This window comes from Sesamum indicum, linkage group LG3 (assembly GCF_000512975.1).
Source record: "Sesamum indicum cultivar Zhongzhi No. 13 linkage group LG3, S_indicum_v1.0, whole genome shotgun sequence".
Taxonomy (NCBI): domain Eukaryota; kingdom Viridiplantae; phylum Streptophyta; class Magnoliopsida; order Lamiales; family Pedaliaceae; genus Sesamum; species Sesamum indicum.
The window spans coordinates 7342546-7355589 of NC_026147.1; the positions used below are offsets into that span (position 1 = coordinate 7342546).

Genomic DNA, 13044 nt, shown 5'->3' on the forward strand with positions numbered 1-13044 from the left:
AACTTTCTTTTTATTTTGCCAGTAAAAAGGAAAGCGAAGAGGTCGGCCATTCATCTCATTACGATCAGGCAAAGGGAGATGAGATGTTAAAGAATTTTTTGGGAAGATTTAATAACGAAGTATTGGAGGTGTAGGACTTGCGAATTGACATGATGGTGAGCATTCTGATACATGGTCTGAAGAAGGGCCCGTTCGCATCGGCACTGGCTTGAGACCCGCCAGCAAGGACGGAGCAATTAATGGAGATGGCACAGAAATACATAGATGAGGAAGAAATGAATGCCATGAAGGATAATGAGTGGACAAGGGACCCAAGGCAATAGAAGGGTGAACGATCGAGAGACGGAAAGCAGCAATCTGAAAAAGATCGAGAACGGAGAGGACCATACTAGCCCAGGTATCACAGGTACACTCCCTTGACTACGACTAGAGAAAGAGTGATGACAATGGTGGAAAAGGAAGGTCTCCTGCAGTGGCCAGGTAAGATGCGTGATACACTTGCGAAGAAAAATTCTAATAAGTATTGCAAGTTCCACAAAGACAAGGGTCACAACACAGAAGATTGTTACCAATTGAAAGATGAGATCGAAAGGCTTAAAAGACAAGGATACTTCAAACACTTGATCGACAGGAGGATTGAAGCAGGAGATCGTAGTAGATCAAGGAGTCGCGAGCGACATCAAAAGGAGGATGCTGGAAAAAGTTTAGCTCGGGACAACACACCTACGAATGGGGTTATTCATACTATTTCGGATGGTCCGACGAACGAAGATTCATCAAGGGCGAGGAAAAGACATGCTAGAGAAAGCAGATTCAGATATGGAGAGCAGAAGATGCATGTGGAGTCGCAGGAAGACATTGTCTTTGGTGATAGAGATTTGAGTTCTGGTGTTCTCGACCAGAATGACCCAATAGTCATCAAGATGGATATAGCAAATTATCAGGTACATGAAGTGTTGATAGATAATGGCAGTTCAGTTGACATTATTTTTATTGATGTTCTCATAAAGATGGAGTTGGGGAACATAAAGCTGAAGCTAGTTTGAACACCCTTAGTTGGGTTCGGGGGTAGTGAGGTCGTGCCTAAAGGTGTGATGGATCTACCAGTTTCTTTAGGAGAGGAACCCAGAAGGAAGACGTGTATGATTCAATTTTTGGTAGTCGACAACCCATTTGCATACAATGTAGTATTGAGGCGATCGGAACTGAATAAATTTAAGGCAGTGGTGTCGACGTATCATCTAAAGATGAAGTTCCCTACAACACAAGGAATAGGGGAGGTGAAGTGCGATTAGCGAACGGCCAGGCAGTGCTATAACTTGGCCATTAAACAAGGAGAGACAACGAAGAAAGAGAAGAGGAAGGAAGAAATGAGCCAAAGCGAGGAGGTGAAGCGGGGAAAGATGGAAAGGCTCAAAGCGTCAGAGGAATACAAGGAAGTGGAGTTGATTTCAGGGGACTTTCAAAAGACGATCCGAATCGGGTCTCAAATGGCGACGAAGATAGAGACGTTGATGATTGATTTCTTGAGGAGAAACAACGACTTGTTTGCATGGAGTCCCTCGGATTTTCAAGGTATAGACCCTGAGGTAATTGTATATAGACTGAATATTGATCCGCACGTTAAACCGGTGAAACAAAAGAAGAGGATGTTCGGGGTCGAGCGAAACAAGATCATAGAAGGGGATGTTAGGAAGTTGCTGCAGGCCGGGTTCGTAAGGGAGATCCAGTATACGATTTGGCTCTCGAATGTGGTCATTGTTCCTAAAGCTGCGGAAAAATAGAGAATGTGCATGGATTTTACCGATCTCAATAAAGCGTGCCCAAAGGACCCGTACCCGCTCCCAAGGATCGATCTTTTGGTCGACTCAACTGCAGGGTGCGTGTTGTTCAGCATGATGGATGCGTACCAGGGTTATCACCAAATTTTTATGGCAAAAGAGGATGCAGAAAAAACTGCGTTCGTGACAGAGAAAAAAATTTATTGTTACAATGTTATGCCTTTCGGATTGAAGAACGCGGGTGCGACCTAACAGAGGCTGGTTAATCGAATGTTCAAGGACCACATAGGGAGCACGATGGAGGTGTATGTAGATGACATGTTGGTAAAAAGCAAACAAGAATGTGATCATTTGGCGCACTTGCGAACAGCTTTCAGTGTCATGCGATCCTATGGGATGAAGTTGAATCTAGCTAAATGTACCTTCGGGGTCCGAGGGGGTAAGTTTTTGGGCTATATGGTCAGTGAACGAGGAATAGAGGCGAATCCTAAAAAGATAAAAGCGATCATGCAGTTGGGATCGCCGAGATCGATAAAGGAAATGCAGAAGTCGACGGGGAAGGTCGCTTCATTGAATCGCTTCATTATCAGGTTAGCTGATCGAAATTTACCTTTCTTTAAGGTTTTGCGGAAGGTTAATGACTTCGAATGGAATGATGAGTGTGAGAGAGCTCTTTAGGAGCTAAAATTGTATTTGACTACCCCCTACTCTATAATCCCATGATTGGAGAGAGATTGTATGTATATTTAGCAGTTTCAGATAATGCTGTTAGCTCGGTGTTGGTTCGAGAAGATGGAAAGCATAGCCCCGTTTATTATGTGAGAAAAATGTTGCAAGGGGCAGAGAAGAAGTATATCCAGATCGAGAAACTTGCGTTGGCTTTGGTTACGACTGTGAGGAAGCTACGACCTTACTTCCAATCTTATCCTATTGTTGTACTGACTAACCATCCATTGAAGCAGGTTATGTCGAGACTAGACACGTCAGGTAGGATGGTCAAGTGGGCAGTCGAGTTGGGAGAATTTGACATAGAATTTCAAACGAGGAGTGCAGTCAAAGCACAAGTGTTTGTTGATTTTTTGATCGAGCTCACTGGTGAGCAACTAGAAAAAGATGAGAGATGGCTACTACATGTTGATGGGTCGTTGACCTCAAAGAATGGGGGAGCTGGAATCTGTATACAGGGCCCGAATGGCGTTGAGATCGAGATCGTTGTAAGGCTTAATTTTTTGACAACCAATAATGAAGCTGAATATGAAGCTCTAATCCAAGGATTGCAGACGGCATGGGATGGAGGTATAAGACAGGTAGATGTTTATACGGACTCACAATTGGTCGCGATGCAGGTACATGGCACTTATGAGACGCGAGAGTGGTCCATGATGCAATATTTGGCGAAGGTGAAGGAGATGATGGAAAAATTTGATAGATGTACCATTAACCAGATCCGAAGGGACGAAAATGCACGAGCGGATGCTTTGTCGAAATTTGGATCACTAGTGGAAGGAGTCAAGGAGAGAAAAATTACTGTTATGGTAAAATCACTCCCAGTGATAGATGAAAAGGTCGTTCATGCGGTCGAAGTTGCAGATTCTTGGAAAACACCCTTCATTTGATACCTTGAAAAATGGGGAATTCCCTAGTGATCCGATTGCAGCAAGGAGGCTATAGTTTAAGGCTAATCGTTTCATGATGCTTGGAGATGAACTATACAAGAGAACTCCCGAGGGCATTTTGTTGAAGTATTTGGATGGTGAGAGGTCGCAGTATGTGATGAAAGAAATACATGAAGGCAGCTGTGGAAACCATTCAGGGGGAAGATCGTTGGCCCAGAAGATCTTTAGGTAAGGCTATTTTTGGCCCACTATGGTGGAAGATGCGAAGGAATTTACCAAGAAATGTGAAAGTTGCCTGAAGTATGCAGGATTGCTGCATTCCCCTACGACCCTATTAGAGCCATTGAAGGTCACATGTCCTTTTGACCAATGGGGAATAGACATTGTTGGTCCGTTTACTCAGGCAGTGGCCCAGAAAAAGTTCTTAATTGTTTCTGTTGAATACTTTTCCAAGTGGGTAGAAGCTGAAGCTTTGGCAAAAATCTCTGAAAAAGAGGTAATCAATTTTATTTGAAAAAATATTATATGCAGGTTCGGGATCCCACGGGTCCTGGTATCAGACAATGGAATTCAATTCCAAGACAAGAAGATCATAGCATGGTGTAAGGTGTTGAAAATTCAACAGAACTTTACAGCGGTCGCGAACCCTCAAGCGAATGGGCAAGTTGAAATCACGAACCGAACATTGTTGCAGTATTTAAAGACCAGGCTAGAAGGAGCAAAGGGGGCGTGGGTCGAAGAATTGCCGGGAGTGCTCTGGGCATATCGAACGACCCCACGAACAGCTACTGGTGAGACTCCCTTTTGTTTGGTCTACGGTAGTGAAGCTGTTATCCCTGCGAAAATAGGAGAGGAGACTGCCCCGAGTCGCCCAGTATGAATCAGAGGGAAACTCTCATGAGCGGTCATTCGACCTTACAGTAATTGAGGAAGGTAGAGATCGCGCGTATGCTAAGATCTTGAGATATAAGAGCATGATGACCAGAAATTATAATCGAAAAGTGCGACCGAGGAGTTTTCAGGTTGGCGACTTGGTGTTGAAGAGAGTGGAAGTGTCAAAGCATATTGGAAAGCTTGATTCAACATGGAAAGGTCCATACAAAGTAGTAGAGATCAGACGGAAAGGAACATACATTCTATAAGACATAGAAGGGAAGAACCTGCGCGGCCATGGAATGTGCATAATTTGAAGAAATTTTATGCCTAGATGATGAACGTATGCGACCTACTAAGGTCTTGCCTGAAAAAGGCTTGAAATTGTCTGAAAAAGACACCGTAATAATGTCTAAAAAAGACGACCTGAAAAAAGGTTATTTCGCATGTACAATTCTATTTTATTTTCAAAGCTAACCTTAAAAAGGTCCACTAAGCAATCTGAAAAAGATTGCGGGATTTCTAACCTGAAAAAGGTTCACTAAGCAATCTGAAAAAGATTGTAGGACTTCTATCAGGAAAAATATTTATGAAGCAATCTGGCAAAGATCATGGTGTCTTAACTTCAAATTTAATTAAGCGATCTTGGAAGGAACCCTCCTAGTTTTACACGAAGTAAAGCAATCTAATAGTCGGACGATTTGGAAATGAAGAGATAATTCCGGTTGCTTGAAGGTCAGTTGAACAAAATATTTGGTATTGACAATCACAGCTTCATATACAAAAAAGGGAGTTGATCCCTACTTCACCATATCAGGCATCATAATTCAAGTACAAAAGAAAGTCAGCTAGCAGTGAATTACAAAAAGAAGTTTCTAATCCAACATCTATGAATGTGGAGATGGTAGTTCATCCATTAAAGGTGCAAATTCAGGAAAATCATCTTCAGGTGCTTGACCAGAGAGGTACGGCTCGAGATTTTTATCCAGGGATATATCTAGCTGATCAAGGTCAATACCTTGTGCAAACCCGTTGAGTTTCTGGATATGGCCTTGGCACTTCTCGGATCCCTCGAACATGAACTCTAATGCTTGATTCTCCACGGCCTCCTTGAAAGTTCGAGACTTAAGAAAATCGCGAGCACCATTCAAACGAGCTCGATCTAGCATCTCTTTATGCTCCTCGCTCTGTAGAAATTGGGTGCGGCCTTCAGTTAAACCCTGCTCTTTGCCCGATTCAAAGGCAGCTTCACGATCGCTTTGGGCCGTGGACCTCACTTCTTCCAATTCCTTCTCGGAAATTTTAAGTTTGGAAGAAAGTTCCATTTTCTCTCGAGCATCAGATTGCAGGGACTCAATCAGCGATTGTTGCTCCAAAATTTTCTTCTCCATCTCCAAAGCTCTTGCCTCTGCAACAACCTTGTCATGTCTCCAAATCAAGCATTGGAAAGAGAGATTATGGGCAAATGCCATGGCCTATCAAAGAAAGGAAGAGAATTAGCTGGGGAATGAGAAGTCAATTCATGAGTGATGAAATCGTTAGTTACTTGGGTTATGTTGTGCGCAAAGTGTTTCTCGATAGATGTATGTGAAGTTTGGGCAAGAATGACCTGATCCCGTTCGGGGCAAGCAACCCTATAGATTTCCTAGGAATCGTGTCCAGCTAGGGTCCGCAGAACACTGATATTTTTTAAGATCTTCCAATCGGGGACCTATTTCTCTCTAGACATTTCAGCGACCTGCGCAGAGGGAGATTGCTCGTGCCTTGTTTGTTGCCACACTTCTTGGAAGGCGGCAAACCTTCGGCGATTTTCGGGTTCGGCGGCTCTGTCAGCAGCGAGCTTGGCCTCTAGCCTACCTTGCCTAGCTGTTCTAGAAGAGGGATCGCTCTTGCTCTCTATGGGTTCTGCTGTAGAGGTCGCCTTCTTCTTGCCTCTCATCCTCTTGAGGCCACGATCCTCGGAGACCTCAACCACCTCTAGTTGTATGTTGGATGTATGATCCCCCACTTCAATTGGAGAGGTCGGTTGGTCAGAAGCTGTGGCGGTTGCTGGTGATGGAGCAGGAGTTACTGCAGGTTCTTTGGTTTTTCCTTTTGCAGTAGCTGCAGTACGCTTTAGTTTGCGGTCAACGGAAGGAGGTACCAAAACAGCGTTATGTAGTTGATGAGGTCGCTCTCGAACCCCTCCCCATAAGTTTTAGGTATTAGGAACTCTGATGCTTGATTCTCCTAGGCCTCCTTGAAAGTTCGAGATTTCAGAAAATCGCGAGCACTATTCAGACGAGCTCGATCTAGCATCACTTTATGCTCCTCGCTCTGTAGAAATTGGGTGCGGCCTTCAGTTAAACCCTGCTCTATGCTCGATTCAAAGGCAGCTTCACGATCGCTTTGGGCCGTGGACCTCACTTCTTCCAATTCCTTCTCGTAAATTTTAAGTTTGGAAGCAAGTTCCATTTTCTCTCGAGCATCAGATTGCAGGGACTCAATCAGCGATTGTTGCTCCAAAATTTTCTTCTCCACCACCAAAGCTCTTGCCTCTGCAACAACCTTGTCATGTCTCCACATCGAGCATTCGAGAGAGAGATTATGGGCAAAGGCCATGGCCTATAAAAGAAAGGAAGAGAATTAGTTGGGGAATGAGAAGTCAGTTCATGAGTGATGAGATCGTTAGTTACTTGGGTTATGTTGTGCGCGAAGTTCTTCTCGATAGATGTATGTGAAGTTTGGGCAAGAATGACCTGATCCCGTTCGAGGCAAGCAGCCCTATAGATTTTCCAGGAATCCTGTCCAGCTAAGGTCCGAAGAACACTGCTATTGTTTGAGATCTTCCAATCGGGGACCGTCTCTCCAGATATTTCAGCGACCCGGGCAGAGGGAGATCGCTCGTCTCTTGTTTGTTGCCACACTTCTTGGAAGGCGGCAAACCTTCGGCAGTTTTTGGGTTCAGCGGCTCGGTCAGCAGCGAGCTTGGGCTCTAGCCTACCTTGCCTAGCTGTTCTAGAAGAGGGATCGCTCTTGCTCTATCTGGGTTTTGCTGTAGAGGTCGCCATCTTCTTGCCTCTCTTCCTCTTGAGGCCATGATCCTCAGAGACCTCAACCACCTCGAGTTGTATGTTGGATGTATGATCCCCCACTTCAATCGGAGAGGCCGGTTGGTCAGAAGCTGTGGCGGTTGCTGGTGATGTAGTAGGAGTTACTGCAGGTTCTTTGGTTTTTCCTTTCGCAGCAGCTGCAGTACGCTTTACTTTGCGGTCAACGGAAGGAGGTAGTGTTCTCTTCTTAGCTCTGGCTTTGTTCGCGATTCTGGCAAGCATGATTTTAGATTCTGCAAAGGAGTCAGTTAGAAGATCGCTTAAGGGAATAAGAAACAAAAGAATGAGATTTCTGAAATCACCTAATGAGCCTTTGACTAGAATAGGAGCAGAGGAGAGGCCCGCGAGCTTCAACACTTTCTCCTGTAGTAGTACTTTTGGAAGGTACCAAAACAGCGTTATGTAGTTGATGAGGTCGCTCTCGAACCCCTCGCCATAAGTTTTAGGTATTAGGAACTCTGATGCTTGATTCTCCTAGGCCTCCTTGAAAGTTCGAGACTTCAGAAAATCGCGAGCACCATTCAGACGAGCTTGATCTAGCATCACTTTATGCTCCTCGCTCTGTAGAAATTGGGTGCGCCCTTCAGTTAAACCCTGCTCTATGCTCGATTCAAAGGCAGCTTCACGATCGCTTTGGGCCGTGGACCTCACTTCTTCCAATTCCTTCTCGGAAATTTTAAGTTTGGAAGCAAGTTCCATTTTCTCTCGAGTATCAAATTGCAGGGACTCAATCAGCGATTGTTGCTCCAAAATTTTCTTCTCCATCACCAAAGCTCTTGCCTCTGCAACAACCTTGTCATGTCTCCACATCGAGCATTGGAGAGAGAGATTATGGGCAAAGGCCATGGCCTATCAAAGAAAGAAAGAGAATTAGTTGGGGAATGAGGAGTCGGTTCATGAGTGATGAGATCGTTAGTTACTTGGGTTATGTTGTGCGCGAAGTTCTTCTCGATAGATGTATGTGATGTTAGGGCAAGAATGACCTGATCCCGTTCGAGGCAAGCAGCCCTATAGATTTCCCAGGAATCCTGTCCAGCTAAGGTCCGAAGAACATTGCTATTTTTTGAGATCTTCCAATCGGGGACCGTCTCTCCAGATATTTCAGCGACCCGGGCAGAGGGAGATCACTCGTCTCTTGTTTGTTGCCACACTTCTTGGAAGGCGGCAAACCTTCGGCAGTTTTTGGGTTCGGCGGCTCGGTCAGCAGCGAGCTTGGCCTCTAGCCTACCTTGCCTAGCTGTTCTAGAAGAGGGATCGCTCTTGCTTTATCTGGGTTTTGCTGTAGAGGTCGCCTTCTTCTTGCCTCTCTTCCTCTTGAGGCCATGATCCTCAGAGACCTCAACCACCTCGAGTTGTATGTTGGATGTATGATCCCCCACTTCAATCGGAGAGGTCGGTTGGTCAGAAGCTGTGGCGGTTGCTGGTGATGTAGTAGGAGTTACTGCAGGTTCTTTGGTTTTTCCTTTCGCAGCAGCTGCAGTACGCTTTAGTTTGCGGTCAACAGAAGGAGGTAGTGTTCCCTTCTTAGCTCTGGCTTTGTTCGCGATTCTGGCAAGCATGATTTCAGATTCTGCAAAGGAGTCAGTTAGAAGATCGCTTAAGGGAATAAGAAACAAAAGAATGAGACTTCTGAAATCACCTAATGAGTCTTTGACTCGAATAGGAGTAGGGGAGAGGCCCGCGAGCTTCAACAATTTCTCCTGTAGTAGTACTTTTGGAAGGTACCAAAACAGCGTTATGTAGTTGATGAGGTCGCTTTCGAACCCCTCCGCATAAGTTTTAGGTTTTGGGAACTCTGATGCTTGATTCTCCACGGCCTCGTTGAAAGTTCAAGACTTTAGAAAATCGCGAGCACCATTCAGACGAGCTCGATCTAGCATCTCTTTATGCTCCTAGCTCTGTAGAAATTGGGTGCGGCCTTCAGTTAAACTCTGCTCTCTGCCCGATTCAAAGGCAGCTTCATGATTGCTTTGGGCCGTGGACCTCACTTCTTCCAATTTCTTCTCGGAAATTTTAAGTTTAGAAGCAAGTTCCATTTTCTCTCGAGCATCAGATTGCAGGGACTCAATCAGCGATTGTTGCTCCAAAATTTTCTTCTCCATCTCCAAAGCTCTTGCCTCTGCAACAACCTTGTCATGTCTCCACATCGAGCATTGGGGAGAGAGATTATGGGCAAAGGCCATGGCCTATCAAAGAAAGGAAGAGAATTAGCTGGGGAATGAGAAGTCAGTTCATGAGTGATGAGATCGTTAGTTACCTGGGTTATGTTGTGCGCGAAGTGCTTCTCGATAGATGTATGTGAAGTTTGGGCAAGAATGACTTGATCCCGTTCGAGGCAAGTAGCCCTATAGATTTCCCAGGAATCATGTCCAGCTAAGGTCTGCATAACACTGGTATTTTTTGAGATCTTCCAATCGGGGACCTATTTCTCTCTAGACATTTCAACGACCCGGGCAGAGGGAGATCGCTCGTCCCTTGTTTGTTGCCACACTTCTTGGAAGGCGGCAAACCTTCGGCGGTTTTTGGGTTCAGTGGCTCTGTCAGCAGCGAGCTTGGCCTCTAGCCTACCTTGCCTAGCTGTTCTGGAAGAGGGATCGCTCTTGCTCTCTGTGCGTTCTGCTGTAGAGGTCGCCTTCTTCTTGCCTCTCTTCCTCTTGAGGTCACGATCGTCGGAGACCTCAACCACCTCTATTTGTATGTTGGATGTATGATCCCCCACTTCAATCGGAGAGGTCGGTTGGTCAGAAGCTGTGGCGATTGCTGGTGATGGAGTAGGAGTTACTGCAGGTTCTTTGGTTTTTCCTTTCGCAGCAGTTGTAGCACGCTGTAGTTCGCGGTCAAAGGAAGTTGGTAGTGTTCCCTTTTTAGCTCTGGCTTTGTTCGCGATTCTGGCAAGCATGATTTCAGATTCTGCAAAGGAGTCAGTTAGAAGATCGCTTAAGGGAATAAGAAACAAAAGAATGAGACTTCTGAAATCACTTAATGAGCCTTTGAATGGAATAGTAGCAGGGGAGAGGCCCGCGAGCTTCAACACTTTCTCCTGTAGTAGTACTTTTGGAAGGTACCAAAACAGTGTTATGTAGTTGATGAGGTCGCTTTCAAACCCCTCCCCATAAGTTTTAGGTTTTGGGTTTAGACTCACACCAACCCAGGTAAAAGTCCCAAGATTTACCAGGTGGAGGTCGAAGAAAGATATACCTATCACGCCAAGGACCGACATTAAACCTTAGGTCGTCCAGATAACGACAGTCCTTACGTGTGGTTAGATAGAACCACCCAGTTTCTCCCGATATTTTGGAAGCGGTGATATTGTACAGTGACCAGAAATTATTAAAGGTAGGGGGTAGATCAAGGTGTTTCATGACGATAATGAAAAGAAGTATGTGGCTAATAGAATTGGGGGATAATTGCATGGGACAGACGCCTGGACGGACAAGGATATTATTCACTTCGTGGGGTAACGGAAATCGCAATCCTGTATCTAAGTGGAGAGTGGACAATGCACAATAGCCCTCTGGGGGTTGATGCATGCGATCAAAAGAACGAGGAATCATGACATCATAATCAACAGGAATATTATATCTTCTTTTTAATTGCACAGGAGTAGTTTTAATGATGCTTACAATCCCTAACCACAGTTTTTGTTGCATCATGTTAGTATATTTTTTAAAAATAGGGACCTCATCAGAATCAGCGGTTCCTTCAGGGAGATTAGAATGAGGGGCAAGAATAGAAGAAGCGGGATCGCGGGAAGTACCAGCCGTCTCCCTTGGGGAGGTCGCTGACGATCCCAACATTGAGCTCGAAATGGAGCTCGATGCAGACTCAGATGCATACACAGGGATAGAGAGACTCTTGGACCTAGAAGACATGATATTGAAAGCTGGAATAAGAAGGGAATGAAGAGTAACTAGAAAGAGGAGAAAGTAGCTTGCAAGGGGAGATCGAATGCGATTAGCTGGTAGGGGCGGTCAAGGAAGTTCAAAGAGGGGACTATATATAGAGGAATATCTGAGGCAGCGCACCCTTCCACACATTACCGGATGATGACACGTGGGCAACAGCTGACGGTTTGGATCCCTCCATCTGACAAAACGCCTGTTCACTTCCCTTAGTGTCATTAATGACACTAAGAGAAGTGGGGGAGTAATGATGAGAGAGATTATCAAATTACCTAAATACCCCTGCTTTTTTAAAGCATTTATATATTCATAGTTGACTATTTTGACTATTTTGACCAATTTTGACCAGGGACTAAGTCATCTCTAAGGAAGGCCCTTGGGTTGGGATGACGTGACAGCATCTCAGTGGAGACACGTGTCGCTCTCCCAGATGGTACCGTACGGTTATAAATAGTTTCATTTATGATTATTCAAGAGAGGTTTTTATTTCTATTTTACCGCCATTTTCTGATTTAGTTCGACCACAGTGATCTTCGATCTCATCTTTTCGACCCCACTTTTCTAACTTAAGCATCAGAGGGCCATCGCCGAGGGCTACTCAGCTAGTCTCACGTTTGCTGTGTTCTCAGGATCCACTAACAGGTAGCTCGAAAGAAGGATCAAGCGACCCGACCTCGGGATCCAACTTTGCGACCCGATCCAAATTTTGTGCGACCTACATCAAGCTTAAATCTTGTCAATGTTCATTTTCATATTTTGAAACTGATCATTTCTTTTTTGTTAAGAATTTGCATCGTTATTATTGTTTTCTTTCTAGTATAAATATAAGATTATGACTTAAGTAATGCACAGAACACGACCAAAGCAAAGAAAAAGTGCATTAGTCATTTTGCCGTCAAATACAATCACGCGTGGCTTCTTAGTTGCAAGAAAAAAGAAACTAAAAAGTAGCCCTCCAGTCAATTAAGGTTTAGCAATAAAGCACTCATTATTTGCTCATTTTCAGGCATTTGCAAAGGCAAGAATGAGCTCAAGCTCTTCTTTTAGAAATAAATATTCTTAGGTATATTCAAAAGTTTAGTCATAAAAAAAAGGAGAATTTTGTAACAGTGATGCAAGTATCGAGCTTCTGAATTTACCCGAGAATAGGTAGAATATTTACTCCTGTAATAAGAACTTGAACGTCTTTTTTAGGTCTTTCTTTGCTGATGCTCTTCATTCTTACCTCTGCAATGTCTGAAAATGAAAACTCGAAGACAACCACTTTTCAGGAGGAGAATGGTGGTTTTTTTCTCCAAACAACCTTATGTGCTTGGTATATAAGGTTTTATATTGTATTCGACGAAAAAGACTAGTTTCATATTTGAGGGTCCAAAGTGAACTAATGGTATATATAACATGAGGATTAAAGGTGTAATTCTCCCCATAAAATCTTATCATAGAATAAATTTTAATTTCAATATTTGAAAGTAATACAAAAATAATAATAATAACTTATAAATACCACTTAGATTAATATTATATAGGAGCATAAAATCTAAAAATATATTCATGATTACATAATAGCAAACATAGTGATAGAGATAAAAATATTGGTGCTTCCTTTTGATTTCTCACTAAAGAAACTTAATATTTAATTATGGCTAATTATCATAATTAAAAATAATTACTCATAATAAATAGTCGTTGATCACGATCATGCAACGATTATTGACCGTAGTTTAAAGATTTGTCATGGCTAAATGCCATAACAAAAACATTTGATATGGCTCATAGCCAT

General features: G+C 43.8%; 1 protein-coding gene across 1 annotated transcript; it reads left to right on the plus strand.

The window, feature by feature from the left end:
* On the plus strand, positions 447–1046 carry LOC105157596. The gene has a single exon (XM_011074007.1). The coding sequence runs from the start codon at positions 447–449 to the stop codon at positions 1044–1046; it is 600 nt and encodes a 199-aa protein (XP_011072309.1).